At 39.5% G+C, this 25,180-nt stretch overlaps 2 protein-coding genes across 3 annotated transcripts in view; one reads left to right on the top strand and one right to left on the bottom strand.

Moving 5' to 3' along the window:
* Positions 1–41: 41 nt before the first annotated feature.
* LOC106585088 (serine/threonine-protein phosphatase PGAM5, mitochondrial) lies at positions 42–4,659 on the bottom strand. Of its 2 annotated transcripts, none has more exons than XM_014170893.2 (6): positions 4,073–4,659; positions 3,697–3,872; positions 3,393–3,518; positions 1,217–1,305; positions 913–1,109; positions 42–673 (listed from the first exon to the last, which is right to left on the bottom strand). In XM_014170893.2, the coding sequence occupies exons 1-6, from the start codon at positions 4,303–4,305 to the stop codon at positions 523–525; spliced, it is 972 nt and encodes a 323-aa protein (XP_014026368.2). In that variant the 5' UTR covers positions 4,306–4,659; the 3' UTR covers positions 42–522. The 2 variants fall into 2 exon arrangements, with proteins under 2 accessions (XP_014026368.2, XP_014026370.2); XM_014170895.2 differs by having other exon boundaries at positions 913–1,046; positions 4,073–4,658.
* Positions 4,660–14,686: 10,027 nt separating this feature from the next.
* zdhhc8b (zinc finger DHHC-type palmitoyltransferase 8b) overlaps positions 14,687–25,180 on the top strand; it is an 84,117-nt gene continuing 73,623 nt past the window's right edge. The window contains exon 1 of the mRNA XM_014170896.2: positions 14,687–14,976. Coding sequence (XP_014026371.1) covers positions 14,873–14,976 — 104 coding nt within the window. The 5' untranslated portion in view covers positions 14,687–14,872. The remainder of the gene's footprint in view (positions 14,977–25,180) is intronic.

The following is a 25,180-nucleotide window of genomic DNA, read 5'->3' as shown; positions in this document are numbered from 1 at the left end:
TACGAGTACTTATTTGGTGTACTACTGAGGAACACAAAACATTTACCATGTCTCCTTTATTGCATGTTTCTACTGAATACAACTATCTGAACCTCAGAGGAAGCCTTGATCCAAATACAAAAGTACTGAGCATGATAAGCATTTACAGCATTACAGTAAATATGCCATACAAATTTAGAATGTTTTTGGTTTTAAAATCCTTCAGTCCCTCAACTCTTCTACCCTTTACATTCATAATGAGTGGGCACTGGCAGTCATCTGATCAGCTTTCAGAGTTCAGTGATTGGCTACAGCAACAGTTCATACTGTATACTCCCCTTTTGCACTGTAGTTGGCAAACGATGGCACAGGAGTTGATCACAAAACACCACATAAAAGTATATCGTTGAAGTTACAAAAATAACACCAAAAGTAACTTTCAAGACACTTAAGGATAAAATCAAGAGCCATTCAGTTCACCCTGTGACCGAGATCTAAAGCTCTCCGGGAGAGAACGAGTGAATACTGTAGGTGGAACATTTCTCAGGTCCGTGTGAGTTTGTCTGGGGGCATGAACCCTGAGTCTCCCAGTGTCCTCAGTGCCACTCTGCCGCTGGGGCGGACAGTGAGCCAGGTGATGCTGCCGTTGTTCAGGCCCATCCTCAGCCAGCCCTCTGGGGGAAACTGCAGAGCCCTGAGACACAGAGGGAGGGATAGAGCCTGTAAGATCCACCAAAACACCCAAATGAGAGCTGGTCTATTTTTCAAAACAAATATTCACATATATCATGTGATGTTGAAAAGCACATCATTATAGTCATGAAATGCAAAAGACATCAGCAAGACAGTGAAATTGCTAGACAAAGTAATGTAGATTGGCATCATCTTGTTGGATGAGGCTTTGATCCAGCTTGCCTGGGGAGACCAACACACCTGCACACGAAATAGCGGATGACATTGGCATGACAGACGATGATCTCGTAGCTGTCCTCCTTCTGCTTGGGGTCAGCGCGGTGGATGTAGCGACGGAAGGCAGCCTCGATCCGGGCCCCGTCCTCGTGATACTGCTGTAGAGCGGTAGAGGTCCACAGTGGTGGTGTCAGACGAGGGTTTGAGATGACCTCTGACCTCTCATTGGAATACATTGCATTGAATTATGTATTGAATGATGCAGACAGCAGTAACTAATAAGTGAAACTAAACAGGAAGTAATATGACAGAGAATTGGGCGTCTCACCACAGCGTCAGGCTTCCAGTGGTTAACAGGAGGCACAGGTTCGATGGGTGCTCCTTCTCTCAGCAAATCACAGCTCACCAGCTCTACCCCTAAATCAAAAATAGATCAGAAGATGAGTTAGTTAGTGGTGAGTAGTGAAATGCTTATCTATGATGCTTAATGACAATTTTTACATCTGAAAATCTGAGATCAAAGCTTCTGAAGCTGTTATCAGAGGTAGAACCTTGGTATCAGGTGACGTACCTAGCCATCAGGAAGTATTCACACACCTTGACTTTTTCCACATTTTGTTGTGTTACAAAGTGGGATTAAAATGGTTTTAGTCGTCATTTTTGTCAACAATCTAAACAAAATACTCTAAATGTCAGTGGTAGAAAAATGATAACATTTGAAAAAAAAAATAAGTTGAAAAATAAAACACCAATATACAGTATCCTGATTAGATAAGTATTCAACCCCCTGAGTCAATACATGTTAGAATCACCTTTGGTAGTGATTACAGCTGTGAGTCTTTCTGGGTACGTCTCTAAGAGCTTTCCACACTTGGATTGTGCAACATTTGCCCATTATTCTTTTCAAAATTATTCAAGCTCTGTCAGATTGGTTGTGGATCATTGCTAGACAACCATTTTCAGATCTTGCCATATATTTTCAAGCAGATTTAAGTCAGAAATGTAACTCAGCCTTATTCACTGTCTTCTTGGTAAGCAACTCCAATGTAGATTTGGCCTTGGGTTTTAGGTTATTGTCCTGCTGAAAGGTTAATTAATCTCCCAGTGTCAGCTGGAAAGCAGACTGAGCCAGGATTTCCTTTAGGATTTTGCCTGTGTTTAACTCCATTCAGTTTCTTTTTCATCCTGAAAAACACCCCAGTCCTTAACAATTACAATCATACCCATAACATGATGCCGCCGCCACCACTATGCTTGAAAAAAATATGGAGAGTGGTACTCTGTAATATGTTGTATTGGATGTGCCCCAAACATAACACTAAGTTAATTGCGTTGCCACATTTCTTTGCAGTATTACTTCAGTGCCTTGTTGCAAACAGGATGCATGTTTTGGAATAGTTTTATTCTGCACAGGGTTCCTTCTTTTTACTCTGTCAATTAGGTTAGTATACAATGTCATCCTCAGTTTTCTCCTATCACAGCCATTAAACTCTGTCTTAGTCACCATTGGGATCATGGTGAAATCCCTGAGCGGTTTCCTTCCTGTCAGGCAACTGAGTGAAGAAGGATGCCTGTATCTTTCTTGTGACTGGGTGTATTGATTCAAAATCCAAAGTGTAATTAAATACCTTCACCATGTTCAAATGGATATTCAATGTCTGCCAGGTGCCCTTCTTTGCGAGGCATTGGAAACCTCCCTGGTCTTTGTGGTTGAATCTGTGTTTGAAATTCACTGCTTTGGTATTTTATTAGGATCCCCATTAGCTGTTACGAAAGCCACAGCTACTCTTCCTGGGGTCCACACCAAACACGAAACAATTCAGAACATTAATAGACAAGAACAGCTCAAGGACAGAAGTACATACATTTAAAAGCTTGACTGAGGGACCTTACAGATAACTGTATATGTGGGGTACAGAGATGATAGTCATCCAAAAATAATGTTAAACCCTATTATTGCACAGAGTCAATGCAATTTATTATGCGACTTGTTAAGCACATTTTTACTCGTGAACATATTCAGCCTTGCCATAACAAAGGGGTTGAATACTTACTGGCTCAAGGCATTTCAACTCTTTATTAATTTGTAAAAATGTCAAAAAACATAATTCCACTTTGGCATTATGGGGTATTGTGTGTAGGCCAGTGACACAAAATCTCAATTGAATCCATTTTAATTTCAGCCTGTTACAACAAATGTGGAAAAAGTCAAGGGGTGTGAATACTTTCTGAAGGAACTGTAAATATCTGCACCATGAATAGCAGCAGAGTGCAGGCTTTTGCTCCAGCTCTACACAAACACACCTGATTTAACCACATGGTCTATCGATACAACCAATCCATGTTCTGGAGTCAAAACGTGATTCTAAAGTTGAATCAGGAGAGTTAGATTGAGGCTGTACAGCACTGGTTAGTCTTGTGGAACCAGACAAGCATGTCTCTGAATATCGTATAGACTCTGGCATATGGCTCAGCTGTAAAGTCTGCCTGTCTAGGGTTCTGACCTGGGAGGTACTTGCTGATGATGTTGGCCGTCTCGGTGGCCCTGGCCATAGTGGAGTAGACCATGATGTCATACTTCAGCCCCAGGGCAGCCAACCGCTGGCCAGTAAGCTCAGCCTGCTCCCGACCTGCAGAACACCAACACACAGTCCCATAAATTAGCAGATTGTACTTGTATACCACTTTCACCACCTCTAATGCTCTTCTTATCCACTAAAACACAACTGTTGAGCTGTAGAGTGGAGAACTAGGTCTATGTGTCACGCTTTAAGCAACATGAATACACAGCAGAACAGGGTACAGAACCTAAAGGGGTGAGGATTCTCTCATGGTCTCCATTCCCACTCAGGTTGTACTGGGAGTGCCTGATGAAAAGGATGTTGCGTGTGGCTTTGGGTTTGCCATTCTCCTGCTCTGAGCTTGGGTCTTCACTGGTGTTCTCCTTCTTCTTCCCATTTGTAAACTGTGGGGACGGTTCCCGCCTAGTACAGTACAGAGGGAACAAATCAGTTGTGTGTCTTGTGCCCAGAGAAGTCATCTGTCAGTCTAGCAACATGTTGCTGGCTGCAATTATGAATCAATCACACTCAGCGTAGACTAAACTACTTGACCCACATCCCATCAGACCCCTCTTATGTTTTACAGTAGTCTGCATCAGATTTAGCTAATAAAGCAGGCATACTTATCCCAGTTGAAGTCCCAGGCACGTCCAGTAGATGCAACCGTGTGGTTCCCCGCTGACCATGTCGCTGGCTGTGCAGCTTGGAGAATATTGAACCGACTCCACTGACCTGATCGCTCTCCTTGCGTATCACCGAAATAGCCACGGGATTCAGCTGCGGCAGCCGCCACAACCAGCACCGCTGATCCGCCAGCGAATCCACACACGAGTTTGATTGTCCTCCGATATGACATGTTGTAAAAACCTAGCGATTATGTGAAATTTGTGTTCGCTAGGTAGCGGGCTAAATTGCTAATGACGCCCAATGTGTAGAGAGATTTAGGAATGTAGCATCCAGCGGTCTCGAAGAGCGGCTAATCCAGACCTAGCTAGGTCCGCCTCTGGTCAGTGGATTTACACACTTTCTAGGTACAGGGACACAGCGAATACCCTCCAACGACACTTTAATCGCCAGCTAAAAATAACTCCAGTCAAGATTATGAAGCTATTTGGAATCACTTAGCTAGCAAGCTTGAAGATAAACCAAAAGGAAAACACACAGGGCTTGGACCTACGGTGTCTCGCTGGAGCCCAAAAAAAAACAGCTAGCGAAGATATTACGATACGCGAATGTCGCGGGACAAAACGAACAAATAATGCATCACTAGAGGGAGCTCACAGTTTTAAAAAACGATGAAAACTTCAGAAGACTGGGGAAATCGGACAGAGATTGTGGAGATTTTTATTGTAATGGTAATGAATATTTTTTTGGGGGGGGAGGGGGGCAGAGTCTGCCTTTACAAAGGCAACCCAATTCTGATCTTTTTTTCACTAATTGATATTTTGACCAATCAGATCAGGTCTGAAACAGTAAAGACCAATTAGTTGGGGAAAAAAATAAAGGCAGCCTCTGTAGCCTACTTTCACAGTAGGGCCCAAGTAAAACTGACTATGATATTTGTAACAAAAAATTGCATTCAAGTTTCAAGATTAAATGTCACATGCACAAGTACAGTGAAAGGCCTTTCTTACAAACGTATAGACCAACAATGCAATAATTAATAACAACGTATAACTAGAAAAAAACATGAGAAATAAGAATAAGAAATATGTAATACACAATAAGTAAGCATACTATATACAGCAAATATTTAAAAAGTCAGTTCCAATACCGTATTTACATGCGCAGGGATACTGGAGTGATGGAGGTAGATATGTAAGGTGACTAGGCAACAGGATATAAGATGAGGAGAGTAGCAGCAGCTTGCATGTGAGTGGGTGTGCGGGTGTGTAGTCAGTATAAATGTATGTGCATATTATGTGTGAGTGAGAAAATTATGGATAAATGATGAGTGACTCTAAACAAATGATGATTTTCAATGTGCAAACGTAACGAAATAAAATATAGGCTATAAATCCATTTATTCAAGCATTTTTTAATTCAATGTAAATAATGCCTAAAAATATAGTTTGAGATAAACGTGTGGTCCCTGGCTGTAACCTTAGCATCACACACCACTTTGATTATGGCGGCGTTTACACAGGCAGCCCAATTCTGATCTTTTTTTTTTCACTAATTCAGGGGTCATCAACCTTTTCTTGCCAAGCGACTCCCTCAGGGAACCCCTCTCAGGCAAAACGGAAGCCCCCGGGACCGCCATCATACGTTAGCTAAAATAATTTTTCCACGTCTTGTCTTATCATTAGGTGACTGATAATGGCAAGGAAAAGTAATCAACATTTTAAAATGAATAGATTTGGGAGATAGTTTTTCATTATTTTGACCTCCCCACATTTTAATTGGAAGAGGAAGTGTAAACTATAACATAGCCTATTAGCTAGAAAGGTAACTCTAAACACATTTTCGCTAAGAGCAGCTGGTTAGCCATGTGTTGTCAAAAAACAATGTCCTGGTTAAGAAAGCTTACCAGCAGCCAGCAGGACTTGCCACACTGGTAGCCTATTCACTGGTGCTTTTTCAAAGCCTATGTCAGACACTCCAGTGAGTGTAATGGGCTTCAATGAGTTTCATTTGCTTAATATTAGAGTTGAGAAATACACTTGACATCATTAGAAAGAAAATATGATCCTATTTTCTACTATAGGTCTGTAATTCAAAATGTATTTATTCTGTTGTTGCTAGCGACATGCATTATTTTTAAAATACATTTTGTGGACCCTCTGCAGTGCCTCCGTGGACCGCCGGTTGAATACCCCTGCACTTTTGACCAATCACATCAGATCTTTTCACAAACTATCAGGAGAATTGGACTGCCTGTCGTAACACAGGCTATAGGCTCCACCTTTCAAGCGGTTCTCTGTCCTCACTCGCGGGCTGGATTGCTAGTGGGATTTCCAATTACCGTTCTCCTGGCAGCAGGATATTATGCTGGCTCATCACGATTCGGATTTGTTTTCTTCAAAATAAGAGTCCCCCTACAAAGACATGCTAAACTTTTGAAATATCGATTTTGTTTTTGCATATCAGTACAGTACAACTGTTTTTCACAGCATTGCAACCACCTTTAAAAAAATAAATTGATAATTTGACGTACTTTTATTTTTAATATTGTATTATTTATACCAGCATTTCTTTAGAAAGTTTACACCCATACTGGTATATTGAAAGCTATTGGGCTTGTTCAACATTCCAGCTGACAGTGCAGGCAACTGCCGACTGACTGATCTACAAATCACCTTCCATCATAAATAACGTGTCATTATTATTTGTAGATCAGTCAGTCAGTCACAATTTACCCATGATAAATTACGATTTTGATCCTCTCGAACACGGCCAATGTGTAGGCTAAGTGAAAATAAATACACTTTTCTAAGATACTGGAACTGGCGTGCCTCGCACCGATGATCATACCACGCTCAAAGTTATTAGGTCACTCGTTTTGCCCATTCTAACGTTCAATCTAACAGTAACTGAATGCCTCGATGCCTGTACGCTTGCTTTATATAGCAAGCCATGGCCAAGTAACTCACTGTCTGTAGGAGTGAACCATTTTCGTGAACAGGTGGTGTACCTAATAAACAAACTGGCCACTGAGTGTATGGTGTTATTTCTTGGCAGACTGAGGTCTACATACCCAGCAGCACGTTTTACTCCACCCATTCCAGTGGTCCCAATGCAATACACTGTAGGCCTATTAACTTACATATAGGCTTACAGAGAGATAATTACTCTATGTGTTGACTTAAAAGTGGTGTTGGGAGTACTCAGTAGGGTCTGTAGAATCTATATACTGTATGGTGTCATTTCATGGGGCACTGAATAATACGGAGTGTTGCTGGCCTTTTACTACACCCATTCTATTGGCCACAATGCAAATCACTGCATATGCATTACATAGTGGCTTATAGAGAAAAAACTGTTCTATGTGCCGATGTCAAAGTGGGGTTGGGATTACTCAGGGTCTGTAGAATCTATATACAGTATGGTGTTATTTCATGGGGGACTGAGGTCTAAATACCCAGCAGCACTATACATACTCAAACACATAAGGCAAACTTTTTAGTCAAAATGAAAATGTAATGCTTTCAGAACGGCAAAGAAGACAATTATTTAGAAGTAATATCTAACAGGTTAGCAGTATACAGTGAAGGAATTTTACATTTGAGTCATTTAGCAGATGCTCTTATCCAGAGCGACTAACAGGAGCAATCGGGGTTAAGTGCCTCGCTCAAGGGTACATCGGCAGATTTTTCACCTAGTCGGAGCAGGGATTCAAACCAGCAACCTTTCGGTTACTGCCCCAATGCTCTTAACCGCTAGGCTACCTGCCATCCAGGTACAGTAGGCATAGGCCTATTAACTTGTTTTCAAAAAACAATAACAGAGACAAGATTATTTACAAGTTATATTGTGATGATTATCTCTCAATGTCAGCAAAGGCATTTTCTGTACAGTTTTAAATGCATTACAAGAAACACTCTGCTGTATTCTTCATGCTTAAAACCTTAACATCTTTCAACTAAGTAACTTCCCCTCCGATAACTAATGTAAAACATAGTCTCGCTTGCCATTGTGACAAAGCGTATTCACATTGCGCTCTAATAAAACTGCGTTAGAGAACAAGCACACATAAACACTACTACTATTACTGTCTGACTGTTTTCTAAAATGGGGGCACCGATAAGAAAATGCATAGTTTAGTGTCACATCCACCGCAGCCCCATGCATTGCCAGATACTGTAATGCCAGGTATTTTCTGAATTTCAAGTAGCGTATCCTCGAATCCATAATTTTCAGATTTAAATTAAAGCAATTACTGCTACTAACTTTATGTAACTTTATGTCACAGGCACTATCACATGCTTATGCTGCATTCAAAACAACTGGGAACTTGGAACTGGGAACTTGGAAATCTCAGACTTCTGACTTCAGTGGATTCAAAACTACTGGGAACTCTGAAAAAACGAACTCCGACTGGGAAAAATCGATTTGACTGGTCATCCAAGATCACTGTCGTCATGATTTGACCTCGTATTTTTCCTAATTCCCAGTTGTTTTGAACGTGGCATTAAAACCCCACCAGTTGTGGGACGCTCTAGGCTCATTTGGCATAACCTCTTTGCTGTCACAAAACAGACTCTGTAATCGCTGACTCTCAAAATACGCAGGGCACATTAACACAATTTGTTGCTTCAGATGTAACTTCACCAGATCGTTGTACCCGTCAAATATTCTTTCATTAAACCACTTGTTGTCACTGCTTAATATGTTATAGACTTTTGACCTCACACAAGAAACATAAAGTACAACAATATCTGGAGTGCTGGTCCAAATTGTTTGTGTACTGAGTAGGCTGCTGCTGCACATGTAACTTACTTTGTGTGCTTCTCACTTCGAAATAATTTTCTTGAAAAGAATGTCAAGTGCCACTTTTATGTCTGGAAGTGGAACGCTAAACATTGATGTGAAGTTTGGGCCATTGTGGATTCTGTTGGTTTGACAAGTTTCACAGCTATATTCATGCATAGCATTAGCCAAAGATTTTATCGCTAGCATATCTAAGCAAGAAAGAAGTGGGTCGACAAAATCCAGTGGATCATTTTGTTTATTTGGATACAAAGACAAAAATGATTTGTGTATCTCAGCTAAAACATACTTAAACTCTTCAGGCAGGAAACTGCTCCCTGGATGCTGCACTGCTGTCTGTAATAAATTAGCAAAGTTGTTTATTTTGCGAGTACACTTTGTGATGAGTGTGGGTCTATATTTCCAAAGATGCAGCAAAGATTGTAGTGTTGATTTTAGCCAACAGTTCTGATTTCGATTAGAGAATTTACATATGGTTGTGATCATGTTATCATGGCAATGTTGCTCAGGTCTGGTATCAAGAATGAGAGGTTCACTGAACCCTTGTGTCACATTACTCTTCTTTTTCTTATTATTCAGAGAAAACATTTTAGAATTGATATCAGGAGGCATGTGAACGTTATTTTCAGAGACCCTCCTAAAACCCCACCTGTTTCGTTTTGGTTGTTGGTCAGTGATTCTGCTAGTTCCTCCTTCTGTTTGAGTGGCATTTTTGGTTTTCTTGCTGGGGAACGTGACATCTACTGCACACTACTCCTTAATGACAATGGGAAAACATGTTTTTAGACATTTGCAAATTTATTGCAAATGAAATACAGAAATATCTCATTTACATAAGTATTCACATCCTTGAGTTAACACATGTTAGAATCACCTTCGGCAGCAATTACAGCTTTGAGTCTTTCTGGGTAAGTCTCTAGGCACTTTGCACACCTGAATTGTACAATATTTGCACATTATTCTTTTGAAAATTCTTCAAGCTCTGTCAAATTGGTTGTTGATCATTGCTAGACAGCCATTGTCAAGTCTTGCCATAGATTTTAATGCCGATTTTTTAAGTCAAAATTATAACTAGGCCACTCAGGAACATTCAATGTTGTCTTGGCAAGCAACTTCAGTGTATATTTGCCCTTGTGTTTTAGGTTATTGTCCTGCTGAAAGGTCCATTTGTCTCCCCATGTCTGTTAGATTGAACCAGGTTATCCTCTAGGATTTTGCCTGTGTCTAGCGCTATTCCATTTATTATTATCCCCCCAAAATTCTGTGGTCCTTTGCGATTACAAGCATACGCATAACATGATGCAGCCACCACCATTCTTAAAAATATGAAGAGTGGTACTCCGTGATGTGTTGTGTTAGATTTGCCCCAAACATAACACTTTGTATTTAGGACATAAAGTTAATTTCTTTGCCACATTTTTTGCAGTTTTACTTTAGTGCCTTATTGCAAACAGGATTCATGTTTTGGAATATTTGCAATCTGTACAGGCTTCCTCCTTTTCACTCTGTCATTTAGGTTAGTATTGTGGAGAAAATAAAATGTTGTTGATCCATCCTCAGTTTTCTCCAATCACATCCATTAAACTCTTTTAAAGTCACCATTGGCCTCATGGTAAAATCCATGAGCGGTTTCCTTCCTCTCGGCAACTGAGTTAGGAAGGACGCCTGTATATTTGTTATGCCTGGGTGTCTTGATACACCATCCAAAGTGTAATTAATAACTTAATCATGCTCAAAGGGATATTCAATGTTTTTGCCCATCTACCAATAGGTGCCCTTTGCTAGGCATTGGAAAACCTTGTTTTTGAGGGACGTTACATTTACATTTACATTTAAGTCATTTAGCAGACGCTCTTATCCAGAGCGACTTACAAATTGGTGCATTCACCTTATGATATCCAGTGGAACAACCACTTTACAATAGTGCATCTAAATATTTTAAGGGTGGGGGGGGTTAGAAGGATTACTTTATCCTATCCTAGGTATTCCTTAAAGAGGTGGGGTTTCAGGTGTCTCCGGAAGGTGGTGATTGACTCCGCTGTCCTGGTGTCGTGAGGGAGCTTGTTCCACGTTACAGATAATTGTATGTCTGGGGTTGTAACGGCTGTCTTCGTCATCCTCAGATGAAGGGGAAGAGAAATCAGACCAAAATGCAGCGTGGTAAGTGTCCGTCATTTTAATGAAAAAACTGAACACTAAAATACGACAAGCAACATAAAAGAACAACCGAACAGTTCCATAAGGCACAGAAGCTATACGGAAAACAATCACCCACAAAACCCAAAGGAAAAACAGGCTACTTATGTGTGACTCCCAATCAGCAACAACGAACTACAGCTGTGCCTGATTGGGAGCCACACACGGCCAAACCAACGAAAACAGCCAACATAGAAAAATGAACATAGAACGCCCACCCAATGTTACACCCTGGCCTAACCAAAATAAAGAACAAAAAACCCCTCTCTATGGCCAGGGCGTTACAGGGGTACAGAGATGAGGTAGTCGTTCAAAATCATGTTAAACACTATTATTGCACACAGAGTGAGTCCATACAATTTATTATGTGACTTGTTAAGTACATTTTTACTCATTAACTTCTTTAGGCTTGCCATAGCAAAGTGGCCGAATACTTATTGACTCAAGACATTTCAGCTTTTAATTTTTAATTCATTTGTAAACATTTCGAAAAATATATTTTCTTTCTTTTTTTTCTTTTTTTTTACATTATGGGGTATTGTGTGTGTAGGCCAGTGACACAAAACCTCAATCTATTTTAAATTCAGGCTGTAAGACAACAAAATGTGGGGAAAAGTCAATGGGTATGAATACTTTCTGAAGGCACTGTAAAGTATGTCTCTTTGGTAGGCTATGTAGAAAGTATGCATTTCAACTATACATTCATCAACCCGTTATTTATCCCCTGAATATAAATGTATTGTATTTTTGAAGGTTTCCTCACTGATATCTGTGTTTTTCTTGTTTAGCAGTACTTTTAGATACGTTGATGAAAATCTCTTTAAATCTCGGGTGAGAAAGTCAGACCAAATAGGAATTAGACCAAAATAGACCAAATAGGAATTACCAGAAGAAAGTTTTAAAAAAGCTTGTCTAACAGTTTTTATGAACAGTACAGCTTTCTCTCAGTGCATTGTGCTCTAGCAATGCGTTCAAAGGTTTGTTTCCGTATTTTGTCAAAGCATTCAAAGAAAGGAGATTTGACTTTTTCACTATATACTGTACAGTGAACTCCAGAAGTATTGGGACAGTGACACATTTTTTGTTTTGGCTCTGTTCTCCAGCACATTGAAATGATATGATGACTGTGGTTAAAGTGCAGACTGTCGGCTTTAATTTTAGGGTATTTTCATCTATATCGGGTGAACCGTTGAGAAATTACAGCACTTTTTGTACATAGTCCCCCCGTTTTAGGGGACCAAACGTATTGGGACAAATTCACTTGTGTATTAAAGTAGTAAAAAGTGTAGTATTGGGTCCCGTATTCATATCACGCCACGAGTACATCAAGCTTGTGACTACACATTTGTTGGATGCATTTGTTTTGTGTTTTGGTTGTGTTTCAGATTATTTTGTGCCCAATAGAAATGAATGGTAAATAATGTATTGTGTCATTGTGGAGTCACCTTTATTGTAAATAAGAATAGGATATGTTTCTAAACAATTCTACATTAATGTGGATGCTACCATGATTATGGATAATCCTGAATGAATCATGAATATGTGAAAGTTAGACACGCAAACATACCCCTCACCATTACAATAACAGGGGAGGTTAGCATTTTTGTTGTTGTTGAGGGGGGTATTATATTCATTATTCACGATTAAGTCAGGATTATCCATAATCATGGTAGCATCCACATTAATGTAGAAGTGTTTAGAAACATTATAACCAAATACTTAACTTTTTACTTCAGAAATAAGTGAATTTGTCCCAATACTTTTGGTCCCCTAAAATGCGGGGACTATGTACAAGAACGGTTCACCTGATATGGATGAAAATACCCTCAAAATAAGTCTGCACTTTGAACCTCTTAGTCATTGTATCATCTCAATGTGCTGGAGTACAGAGCCAAAACAGTAACAAATTTGTCACTGTCCCAATATTTTTGGCGTTCACTGTATATCACTTTCAAATTCACCAGCAAATGGTGTTCATCAATGGATTTACAATCTGGATTTTCTGGGTCCGTTTTTAGGTCTAATGTTTGTGTTAGTTTCTTGATTTTGTTAATAGAGCTGCTTACTAATGTGGAATTATGTCTGCTACCAAGAACAACACAAACATCAACAATGTCACAAATGTCAGCAAGATTTGTGGTATTCATGCCCATCCGGTACCTGTATTCCTTCTTACTGTACTCTTGTCTACAGAGTTGACCAGCTTGTTGCATTAAATTACTTTTACATACTGGTATGACACACAAATCTAGATGTTATGGAGTAGCCTCTCCTTTCACTATTTTCAAACTGTGTCTCAAATACTCGTCTACCCATTGAAGACAAGTTAGAAATGGGTCAATGAAATCCAGTGGATGATTTTGTTTATTTGCATACAGAGGTTAAAATAATTTCTGTATCTTTTCAGCTAAAACACGATTCAACTCTTCAGGCAGGAAAGTGCTCCCTGGATGCAGCAATGTAGCAGTGCTATGGACCTATCACTTTCATTTGTACAGGTATTATGTTTCTGCCACACACATCCCTTTCTTTATTCTATACTGCATTTAGTAACTGCCCTATTGCTCTCTGGGTATGCTCCTCACTAATCATAAATGCAACTGGAACAGAACCATTGGATTATGTTACTACAATCTCATTGTATAATAGCCTTTTTTTAAATTGATTTTAGACTTGGGTGGCATCCAGGGGCATCCCAAGTGTTTTGCCAAATCATGTCAGAGTATGACCCCCCCCCCAATTATCTTAAAGCTGCAATATGAAACATTTTACCTGACAAAATTCACATACGATAATGAGTTATAGATTTATCATTATCATTGAAAGCAAGTATAAAAAGCAGTAGATGTGTTCTATGTGCACTATTTCTATGCTTCCCGTGCTTAAGTTTCGTTTTTGTGTCTTCTACTTTCGGTTTTCTACACCAGCTTCAAACTGATGAAAATACAATATTTTTGGTCATGGAAAATATATTTCACTGTGGTTTAGATGGCACAATGATACTCTACACTATACTTGCTTGTTTTGTCACATAAACGGAAATTAGGCAAACTATTAGAATTCTAGCAACCAGGAAATGGCACAGCGATTTCTGCATATTGCACCTTTAATTTTCCTCATTACTGAGGAATTCTTCCCCCAATATGTAATGCATATACAGTGATTTGCATTGTGGCCAATGTAATGGGTGGAAGTAAAAGGCCAGCAACATTCTATATTATTTAGTGTCCCATGAAATGACACCATGTGCCACATGAAATGACACCATATATAGATTCTACAGACCCTACTGAGAACTCCCAACCCCACTTTTCACTCGGTGCAAAATAATAGTTTTTGAAATATAAGCCCAATATTGTCAACATACCAGTCTGAACATTGTATTTTTCAATAGTGGTCCTAAAATAATGTTTTTTAAAACAAATGTAAAAGTTTTTCAATAAATTCCTTCTTGCATTTGCTTATAAGCACAATAAAAATCGACATTGATTAAAATATATTATCTTTTGATTGAGTTATCCACCTTGCAATATGTTGAAATGCGGACTTTTATTTTTGAAGGTTTCCTCATTACCATAGTAAAGTGACATCGTTAGTGCTGCTAGCAGAAAAGTAGTGGATTTCCAAGCTTTTGGAGCGCTGTATTTTCTGCCTGTCTATATTTGGATCTGTGTGCGTTTAACGGTAGTAAATACGGATTGGCTGAATCGTTAATTATAGATATTGCAGACTGGATCTTTACATATGTATAGTATCTCCAATTGGAATAAATAATTGAGGAATGTGGAAATTACAGAATGCCCAACAGCGTTGGAAAGAGATTTAAACCCACCAAATACATCCCGGTATCTACTGCTGCCACTCTTCTTGTGGGCTCCACCACCTTATTCTTCGTTTTTACGTAAGTTTTAATTGTTTAGTAAGTCTTATAGGCTATCCTTCTGTTAATGCCTTGCACACAATAAAGAGTTTCCTATTCGGATCAATAGCATAGGTCCGACGATATGGTGGTAACCAATGACTATTGCTGTTAGAAGTTTTTGTTGCAGGATTTTAGACCGCTTTTCCGGGTCGGACCTTTATGCTATTATGAATGGTTTTATAAATATGGACTGTGCACTGAATAGCCTACAGCTATGATTGATCTTCGACTCGTTTTGGTAGTCTTGTTAGGCTGGGTGTGTCGAAGCATTATGGCAGAAACTTCTATATTACATTTACTTTATATTTGTTTTCCAAATGCATTTTTTCTAGAATAAACTTCATAGTTGGACAGCCAACTCAAGCTTGAAGTAGTCTAGGAGGTAGGCACATAGCGGCTATAGGTTACTGTGTAGCCGTAGGCCGCCATACTTGCCAGTTAGTTGCCCCGTCTTTAGTTCTTCAGGCACAGCAAACAAGTAACACAGCGGTGAATTGTTATATTGTTGCAACTGGTAGGCTACTTTGAATATGGGTGTTTCCAATATTGATTAGAAATGCTGATTCGCCCTCGGTACCTACATCAAAGTGCTTCATGTATAACGGGCAAGTGCATATGTGCGCTCTGAAGATTGTAGTGGTTAGAGCTCTACCACTGCACCTTCATTATGGAAATGTGTGTGGTTTACAGCGAGTGACGTTTTTCTGAAGGTTATTTTTTCCACCCAGATTTGTTTTTTTTTACATATCCATGTCCCCATGGTTATTTATTGCATTCCTGATTGACCCTGTGATCTACTTTCAAGTGCATCATTTATTGACATATAGGCGAACAGTCTGATTGTAAACTTTCAAGTACAGCCTAGGCCTGCTGTACATTTGAATCTGCACTTAGAGTCTATTTGCTTATGGAGACTAGTGGTTTGACTGAACTGGTATGATCTCATGGTTCAGCTGTCAGAGATTTGAGCACTAAATGCATTAGGGCATTGCATGAATGAATAGACCTATAGGCTTAGGCCACTGTATGATATTCCTATTTAAACACATATAAAGGAAGAGAAGCTTTAGGCGTAGCCCCAGAGAGAGAGTGAGAGAGAGAGATATGCCGGTGGCATGCTACGACACCGACATCTATTTCTTTACTCTTGTCAGATAGGCTACTGCATCTGCTATAGAGATATACAATGTAGGTGTGCAGAAGGAGGCTAATTCGTTATTTTTCGATCAGAATATTTTTGATAAAGATAAGCATTATGTTGTTAGATCATAGGAGTATCGAGGCTCCTGGGGCGGCAGGTAGCCTAGTGGTTAGAGTGTTGGACTAGTAACCGAAAGGTTGCAAGATTGAATCCCTGAGCTGACAAGGTCAAACTCTGTCGTTCTGTCCCTGTACAAGGCAGTTAACCCACTGTTCCTAGGCTGTCATTGAAAATAAGATTTTGTTCTTAACTGACTTTCCTAGTTAAATAAAGTTTTAAAAAAAAATCTCTGGTAGGCCTAAAACACAACTGTCAGAGTCAGTTGGAGTGTTGGTGCGCACTGCCTTCATATCATAGGGCAGCAGAATAATAGGCTGATAGCCAAACCAAAAGTTTATTCACTTTATTAGGGTAATATCAAAAATAAGTCAAGCCACTGTTTATAGGGAAAATATAAGCAGGATATTATATCGCGGCAAACATAACATTACAGTTGGAACTTCATTTAGCCAAAGAAAATGTTTCAACAGAATGAAACAAAACCGTTGCGAACTGGTTTAAACCTTCCTAAAAGTTAACAGGCTATATTGCAGCAATTACCAATAAAGGCTAGTGCCTACCAAACCCAACAAATGAAAGAAATAGGTTATAAGTAGGCTTTTTCTGAAATAAATATCATTAACCTATCTTAAACTAAATATGGAGCACACAATTTAAAAAAAACAGATTGAACTTCATTTAGCTAATGAAAATGTCTCAACAGAATTAAACAAAACACGATTTGCATATTTAAAGAACTGGTTTAGATTAATAAATAGGCCTACAATAATAATGATATACAATGATAAAACAAATTATTATAAATAAAAATTGCATCCTACCTGAAAAGCGAGTTGCACGGTAGCCTGCATTTGGCCACTTGTGTTACAAAATGTTTGCAAACTTTGCCCAGACTGAGCTATTCAGGACAGTACAGGCTAGAGGAAGTCTGAGTGTGTAGCATGGCTTTTGTACAGGGGGTTAATGGTTTCGATCAAAGGAAACATATGAAGTTGGCTTTCCCTGTTGCCTAGCTATCTAGATTGTAGCGTCAACAACCACTCCAGTTCTAAATGGGTTCCTCCCTGGCTGTAAGAGGCTTTGCATAGACACATGGTCAGACAAAGTGGTAGTCTAATGCTGTAGTCCTGATGTGCTTGTGTGCTTTGGTACCACAATAGCTGATACAGGGCAGCAGGAAGCTAGTCTCAGATCCCTCCAATCTTCCAGACCTCTTGGTTTTACTGCCCAGCTTCTCTATTGCATGCAGGGGTTCCAGTCAAGCTGTGGTCAGGGCTAGATAGATGGGCCAACCATTGACCCCCAACAGATGGGTAGAGAGGGTAAGGATTAGGATTTTACCCCGTTCCCCTGCTCTTTGATTCCCCATGCAGCTAAACGTCCATAGGATTGGGTTGTGTATAATGGAACCCCCTGGGGTAGAATTACTGTGCACATCCACTCTAACATTGATGGGGGGGCACATATGCTCCTCAATACGCCACAATGCTCCTCAATGCACCACAACATTCCACAATGCACCACAACATTCCACAATGCACCTCAACACATCAAAACACACCACAGTAGATCCAATAGATGAAGCCACACGTGCTGTGTTTAGAGAGCTGTGAGACAGCAACCTCCTCCAAGCCATGGAGTCAGTGAGTCATTGTGGACCAAGTGATTGCCAGGTCTCCACACTAGTGTCATATCAGGCATGGAGAAAGAGGCACTGTGTGAATAGTATGAGTGCCAGCTGAGTGCTGGCACAGTGTTACTGTTACTGCTGTGCCTGGCGTCTCTGTCAGTGGGTTTACAGTATGTCTGTCCTTCACGACCACAATATCGTTCACTCATTCACATAAGGCTCATAATGCCATGTGTCCAAGGTCCCCTGATTCCTCTACACAGGTCCAGCTTCTGGTGTTTCTGCAGAAACAAGAGGTGGTATAACATTGGACTGTTTGCTGATGTAAACAAACAAACACTTTGTAAAGGCTTTCCACATGCTCTATACATTTGCTACCTGCCATTGAGAAAAATGCAGAGGCTTACTGTTATCATTTCCTGTCAATACCAATATCCCACATTTAAGAAGGGGTGAGATGGATTTCTGGAAACTATCAATTGACTATGCGGCAGTTGTTATGGCAATAAATTACAGAAGAGGTTGCTGTTTGTGTTTAGAGCCAAACGATCTCCCAGAGATTCATGTAAATACAGCTTGGCATGGGAGCCGGAGCAAAGTGGACAGAGAGAAATCTAATCTTTTACTTCCACATCTGTTTCCTCATTTACAACATATTCATTTAAATGAGACGCTCAGTGCAGTAGGTTTTTCCTCTTGAACCACTATTGTTCTGATGGTAGGTGCAATCAGAGGCTATGTTTGTTCCGATGTCCATACTAGCATGCCACGTAGAATGCACAATTCATTGCTTCATTCTAACCAGTATGCTAGTTTGGACATTGCAGCAAAGATTGGCTAATGTCTCACAGTTCTTTTCATGTGTATGACAATGTATTAGGATATCGTAGAGTGGACTGGGGGTATCGTTAATCTCATATTTACTCACCCCAACATGATGGTGTGGTAGTGGTGAGGGATGGATTAATGCCTAACATCGAGGGCTAAGTGCTCGATGTGCCCTCTGGCTGTGGTGTTTTAAAACATTGTGGTAATCTCTTCTCTACCACATTAATTGAACTTTTAGGAGAGTCATTAAATGTGCATCCCCCATTGATCTTAATCCACATCCGGACTGTGGCGACATCCCAAATGGCCCTCTTTTTTTTCATACATAGTGCACTACTTTCTGTTAAATGACTTAAATGTAAATGTACTTTCGATTAGAACCCTATAGGCCCTGGTCAAAAGTAGTGCACTAGGGAATAGGGTGCCATTTGGGACATGTGTTGAGTGTGATTATGCAGCTGCTGCTGTCCTCTCTTGATTTGGTGGTTCTGTATCACTGATGCTATCTTATTCATTGGTGCCTTTCAGTACTGTGTATTAGATACCATTAGAGCCTAGTCATCCTCCAATCCCCACTTCCCTTTGCTAATGTGTTTGATTGTAGGGCTCTGTGAATTTGATGTTAGTTTAATAATTTGTTAATCTACATCGATTGTTTTGATATAGGTGATATAGTATTGATATAGTGATATTTGATATAGTGATATCAGAAGTGTTTGTTTGATATGGTGGATATAAATGTGATTAGGTTATGTCATTAAGGTTGTCTGTCTGGTTTGCAAAATCACTATAGATCATGTTATTTGTGTCGATTCCAATATTTCATCCTCTATATTAGGATATCAGTAGTTCAGATTCTCTCTCTCTCTCTCTCTCCTTCCCTCCCCTACAGCAATTCTATCCTGTCACCACCCTACTTAGTTTGTAAATGCTTCTGCCTGCATTGTGAAAAGAGGAGTATTATTGACTATTCAGAGCTCTCCTCCTTCATGCAGAGATGAAGATAATGAGATGAAGATAACAGGTTTGGTATATTTCTGCTGATGACACCTGGACCCTTGTCTGACGGGTAGTGCTGAGCAATTAGTACTTTTTATTTAAAAAATAATTCGTTTTCGATGTTGGTTTTGATCATTTTTGTAACATTAAATGCACTATGCATTATGTAGGTTGAATGCTGTAACACAGAATAAAACAATTAATACAAGTCCTATGATGGTAGTGAATGCCCATTACTGCTTATCACTTATTAACCATCATTTATTCACATTACTTTACTTTAATAACATATTTCAGTTGTTGTGTATATTACATTCGTTTTATTTGATGACTTTATTATTTCATTCCAAGTCATCATCGCATCTCTATTGAGCTGCTGCCTATGTTGTCTGACAAAATCACACTTTTGTAGTTGTACAACTTAAATAAGGCATACTTTTATGACTTCTGAATACCAACTATCAATCAGTTAGATCATGTATTTTCAGGTAGAGATACCTAGCGAAGCTCACGATTGCTCATTCTTGTCTCTTCAAGAGCAGGCATACAAAGGAACACAGACAGGACAAGTAGATGCGCAGTGGATTATCGTTATTGTAGTTAATTACCATGTTTTATGCGCTAAACTATGTGGAATATTGGCCTGTTGGAAACTACAAATCCCTACTACATTGCACAGGCTGGACCGGATTTATCTCTAGAGAAACTGTGCGATGTTTGCATTAAATTCACAGAAGAAGGAAAAACGAACGAAATTTAATTCAAATAATTGAACCAGCGTCAAGGATAGGATAGGGAACGCTTTAGTTTTCTGTGTGATATAGAGGATAGATGCTGATTATCTCACTGAAAACAGCAAGACCAAAATAGGCATTCACAGCCTAAAGTGATTCATAAAAATCGCTGCACAACTGTCCGCTGGTTTTCAGGGAGATAAATGGAGCTTTTGGTATTACTATGGATAAGGCCTTTAGCAGGACTGGGAATGCTATGATTAAAAAAAATTATATATATTTTATGAGCAGCTGCTTTAGGTCAAGGAGAGATCTTGTAGATTAATTAATTTGGTTGCTGGGTTGTGCTGGTCTCAATCTCAAAGGGACAGTTATATACTGTATTACATCAAGAACAAGGAAGGAATGACCCACAGGTTGATATGAAAGGAATGTTGGTTTTATTCTGCATGTATTTCTATTCCCTTTCAATAAAATTGAAAATAATAGTTTTAATTGTGTGTACTGCATTATTTATCATGAGGGTAGGGTCCCTTGTGGATCTTATGACTGCATGGTAATTTATTTGAGACTTCAACCACCCCACTCTTTTGCACTACACTATTTATTTCTATTACATTTTTTTTTTTAAATGTACCAGGAACTTGTGAACATGTCTGTAGGCTACAACATGTCTGTACTTTGAAAGGAAAAGTCTCTAGTTGCTTGATGGCTTAGGGACCAAACCCAAATCTTGAAATTGAATATTAATCATGAAACCAAACTATATAATGTTGAACATAATGTAGCCTCTCGTAAGATAGGATGAACTGTAATTCCTCATTATCAAATGTCTTGGGGCTGAATACACTCATCCCATTTGGCAGCATACACAGAAACCATAGAGTTCTATTCTAGGTAAAGGTTTACATAACCCTTGTAACACTGACCGTTCCCCTCCGCAATCTATCTACTGTAGGTCTGTTCTGTTTCCACTTTCCCATGTTCTGTATGGGTAATGTATGGTTTAATATTATGTATGGTTACACTGACATACACTTGCCATGTATGAGTAATGTATTGTTTAATTCTGTGTATGAGTAATGGGTTAATACGATGTATTAGTAATGTGTGGTTTAATGCTATGTATGGATTACACTGGCATACATTTGTTATGTATGGGTTGTGTATGGACTCCACTGACCATAATTGAGGGATTCAATTAAACACAAAAGGATGACGGTGGTATCTTGAGTCTCAGATTCAACTGCTGGCATTTTCTTTTAATCGTTTTGAACAAAGTTACAATAAGGTAGGCCTGTAACTTAATTGAATGTACAGTGCCTTCAAAAAGTATTCATACCCCTTGACACATTTTGTTGTGTTACAGCCTGAATTTGGAATTGATTACATTTAGGTTTTTTGGTCACTGGCCTACAGAGAATACCCCATCATGTCAAAGTGGAATCATGTTTTTCGGAATGTTTACAAATTTAATAATAAATGAAAAATGTCTTGAGTGAATAAATATTCAACCCCTTTGTTATGGCAAGCCTAAATAAATTTGGGAGTAAAAAATGTGCTTAACAATTCACATAATAAATTGCATGGACTCAAATCTGCGTGCAATAAGTGTTTTTTGAATGGCTCCAGGTACCCCACACATAAAATTGTCTGTAAGGTCCCTCAGTCGAGCAGTGAATTTCAAACACAGATTCAACCACAAAGACCAGGGAGGTTTTCCAATGCTTTGCAAAGAAGGGCACCTATTGGTAGAAAAACAGACATTGAATGTTTCTTTGAGCATAGTGAAGTTATTAATTACCCTTTTAAATGGTGCATGTATACACTGCCAAAAAATTGTCCTGATTATATAAGTGTTATGTTTGGGGCAAATCCAATACAACACATTACTGAGTACAACTCTCCATATTTTCAAGCATAGTGGTGGCTGCATCATGTTATGGGTATGCTTGTAATCGTTAAGGACTGGGGGAGTTTTTCAGGTTCAGTCTGCTTTCCACCAAAGATGAATTCGCCTTTCAGCAGGACAGTAACCTAAAACACAAGGCCAAATCTACACTGAAGTTGCTTACCAAGAAGATAGTGAATGTGACCGAGTTACAGTTTTGACTTAAATCTGCTTGAAAATCTATGACAAAACCTGAAAATGGTTGTCTAGCAATGATCCACAGCCAATCTGACAGAGCCTGAAGAATTGTGAAAAGAATAATCGGCAAATGTTGCACAATCCAAGTGTGGAAAGCTCTTAGAGACGTACCCAGAAAGACTCACAGCTGTAATCACTACCAAAGGTGATTCTAACATGTATTGACTCAGGGGGTTGAATACTTATCTAATCAAGATACAGTATATTAGTGTTACATTTTTCATGATTTTCTTTGCAAATGTTATAATTTTTCTTCCACTTTGACATTACAAATTATTGTGTGTAGATCGCTGACATAAAATTACAATTAAATACATTTTAATCCCACTTTGTGACACAACAAAATGTGAAAAAAGTCAAGAGCTGTGAATACTTTCTGAAGGCACTGTATATTTTATTTGATACCATCTAGGGTAGATTATTGTGTACTGTGTTGTTTTGTTTGGGTCTGTAGTGAAACTGACAAACACAAAGAAAACGGAAAGCCTGTTGAAGGTAGAGAAATGGCACCAGTACAACAAAACGCCAAATACTTATTTCAAACAATAGACAGTGTGGTGACTCACTCTCTGTCTCTCCGATGAGGGTTTACACATTCACACTTCACACACCACGATGGATACGTTTAAATCTGGCTTTCATTGCTCCTATATTTTTTGCCGCAAGCTAAGTGACAGTAATGAGATCAAATGTATAATTCAGGCCCGAAGTTTTGATATAATAAAAAGGCACGCTCACCAAGGGAATCCCAAATGACTCTGTTAACATTTCTATTAACCCATAATGGAGTTATCCCCCAGCCTCCCCCTGTCTTCCTGCCTCACCTTCTCTTAAGGCATCAGCATGCTTCAGTTCGCCTGGCAGCTAGCCAAAGACGGCTAGGCGAACTGAATGTGCTCGCATAGGCCCTTAAAAGACATTAGCTTGAAAAATTAGAAAGAAAACGTCAATAGTACTGTTTGTCCATTTAGAGATATTGATCTGAATTAATGTAAGATAACTCAAGAAACATGTTATTGATTTTGCTGTTTTTGCCGTGGAGATCTTAGTCACGCAATTTTACATCTAACTAAGATGTTTGGTGCAATATTTCTAAATGGAAAAATGTGCATGAAAACGAGTTGTCTCTCAGTGAATGACAACAAAGACTTTACTGAAGAATCCCTACTGTTGACCAATCACAGACGAAGGGGCATAGACTTCGGCTACAGACTTCAGCTTGCCTCAAGAAAAAAGTTTGTGTGCCTGAACAACCGAAAAAAAGATTTACCAAAGTCCAAAACAAAAAAAATATCACAAAATGTCTTCATAATATATGCATAAACTCTTCCAAACTGTTTCGTCTGGGAAGCATGCGGACGCCTTTACACCCTCTTACAAGGAGGGTAATATTCCAGTCATTATCTGCCATGGCAGGGTACAGCTATAAATCAGATCCCTTTCCTCTCCTTCATAATCATGACTTGTCCAGCTGTTGATTCCCCTCAGATAAATGTGTTGGACCAGCCACTTCTTCATACCGCATCACTGGACCCAACCAGCCACACGGACAAGCATGCCTTCCGTCTTCACCCTACATTGGTATTGACAAGTGAATGAGGCGGGCAAATAAAAGCCTGGGTCTTCTAATCTGATTCCATCCTAGCCTCCTGTCACTCCCTCACAACTAGGTTAGGATCATGCTTCCCTGGTTGTGTCTGGCATCCTGAGTGAACAAAGCAGCCTCTTCCTGCCTGGAAAACCACAGCCTTCATACCAACGCACGCCTGCCCTCCACAACAATAACCACGGCCATGCACAGGTTGTTATTAAAATGAATGCAATTTATGATTCATATTAGCTGTGGCAGGCAGGCCTTTGAAATGGACCGTGTATGTGGTTGGCTGTGTGTAAGGGGGTGTAATGAGGGAAAAGGTTTTGTAATCCTATATGTGTCTGACAGAGTGCTTTGCTTTGACAGCACTGGGATGTATAATTGTTGTTGATTGGATTGCAGCAGAGCTTTACGTGTATCATTTTAGATTTTCATTTTATCTGAATTGTTATTGTTTTGAACTGTTAAATAGGTTTTGATCTGAGCCTTATTGGACTTTGAAATTATTTGATGGCTTACTGATTTGCTTCTGTTCCGTTTCTAGGGGGGTTCTTTTATTTTGTCATAATCCTTTATGCGTCTCGAGTCTAGGGAGAGAGATTTTCTGCCTTCGAAGTTTGAAACTCATTGCTACCTCAGAACTTTTCTTAAATGTCTTTCAATTTGCCCGTCAAACTTTTTCTGAGCTTGGCTTGCCAAAAATAAATTGTACCCCTGTGATGCCATGGCTTGGCTAAATGGAACCATCTGTATGTAGTCAGAGCAGCTCAATGTAGCAATGTTTGCAGAAAGGGAAGTGAGATGCTTGGGACTGGGAGTACAGGGTGTCTGCTCTCCCCCCCCACTGTCCACCTTCCACCCCAGTGAGGGAGGCTGGTGGTGGAAACTACTCCTCCTGAGAACATGTGGGAATGATTTAGACCTTCAGCCGCTCTCTCCCTGGGCGTCTCCACCCTGTTCCCTCCCCTCTCTTCTCCGTTTTGGCAGG

This window comes from Salmo salar, chromosome ssa24 (genome assembly GCF_905237065.1).
Source record: "Salmo salar chromosome ssa24, Ssal_v3.1, whole genome shotgun sequence".
NCBI classification, from domain to species: Eukaryota; Metazoa; Chordata; class Actinopteri; order Salmoniformes; family Salmonidae; genus Salmo; species Salmo salar.
This window is presented reverse-complemented; position numbering and strand designations above follow the sequence as displayed.

Bases quoted from the DNA above. Each gene is read 5' to 3' on its own strand.
- LOC106585088 (XM_014170893.2), bottom strand. From the start codon at position 4,305: ATGTCATATCGGAGGACAATCAAACTCGTGTGTGGATTCGCTGGCGGA. The intron at 1,306-3,392 runs GTCAGAACCCTA...TTTTTGATTTAG, and splicing joins CATCAGCAAGTACCTCCCAG to GGGTAGAGCTGGTGAGCTGT. The intron at 1,110-1,216 runs GTGAGACGCCCA...TATTCCAATGAG, and splicing joins ACTGGAAGCCTGACGCTGTG to AGGTCAGAGGTCATCTCAAA.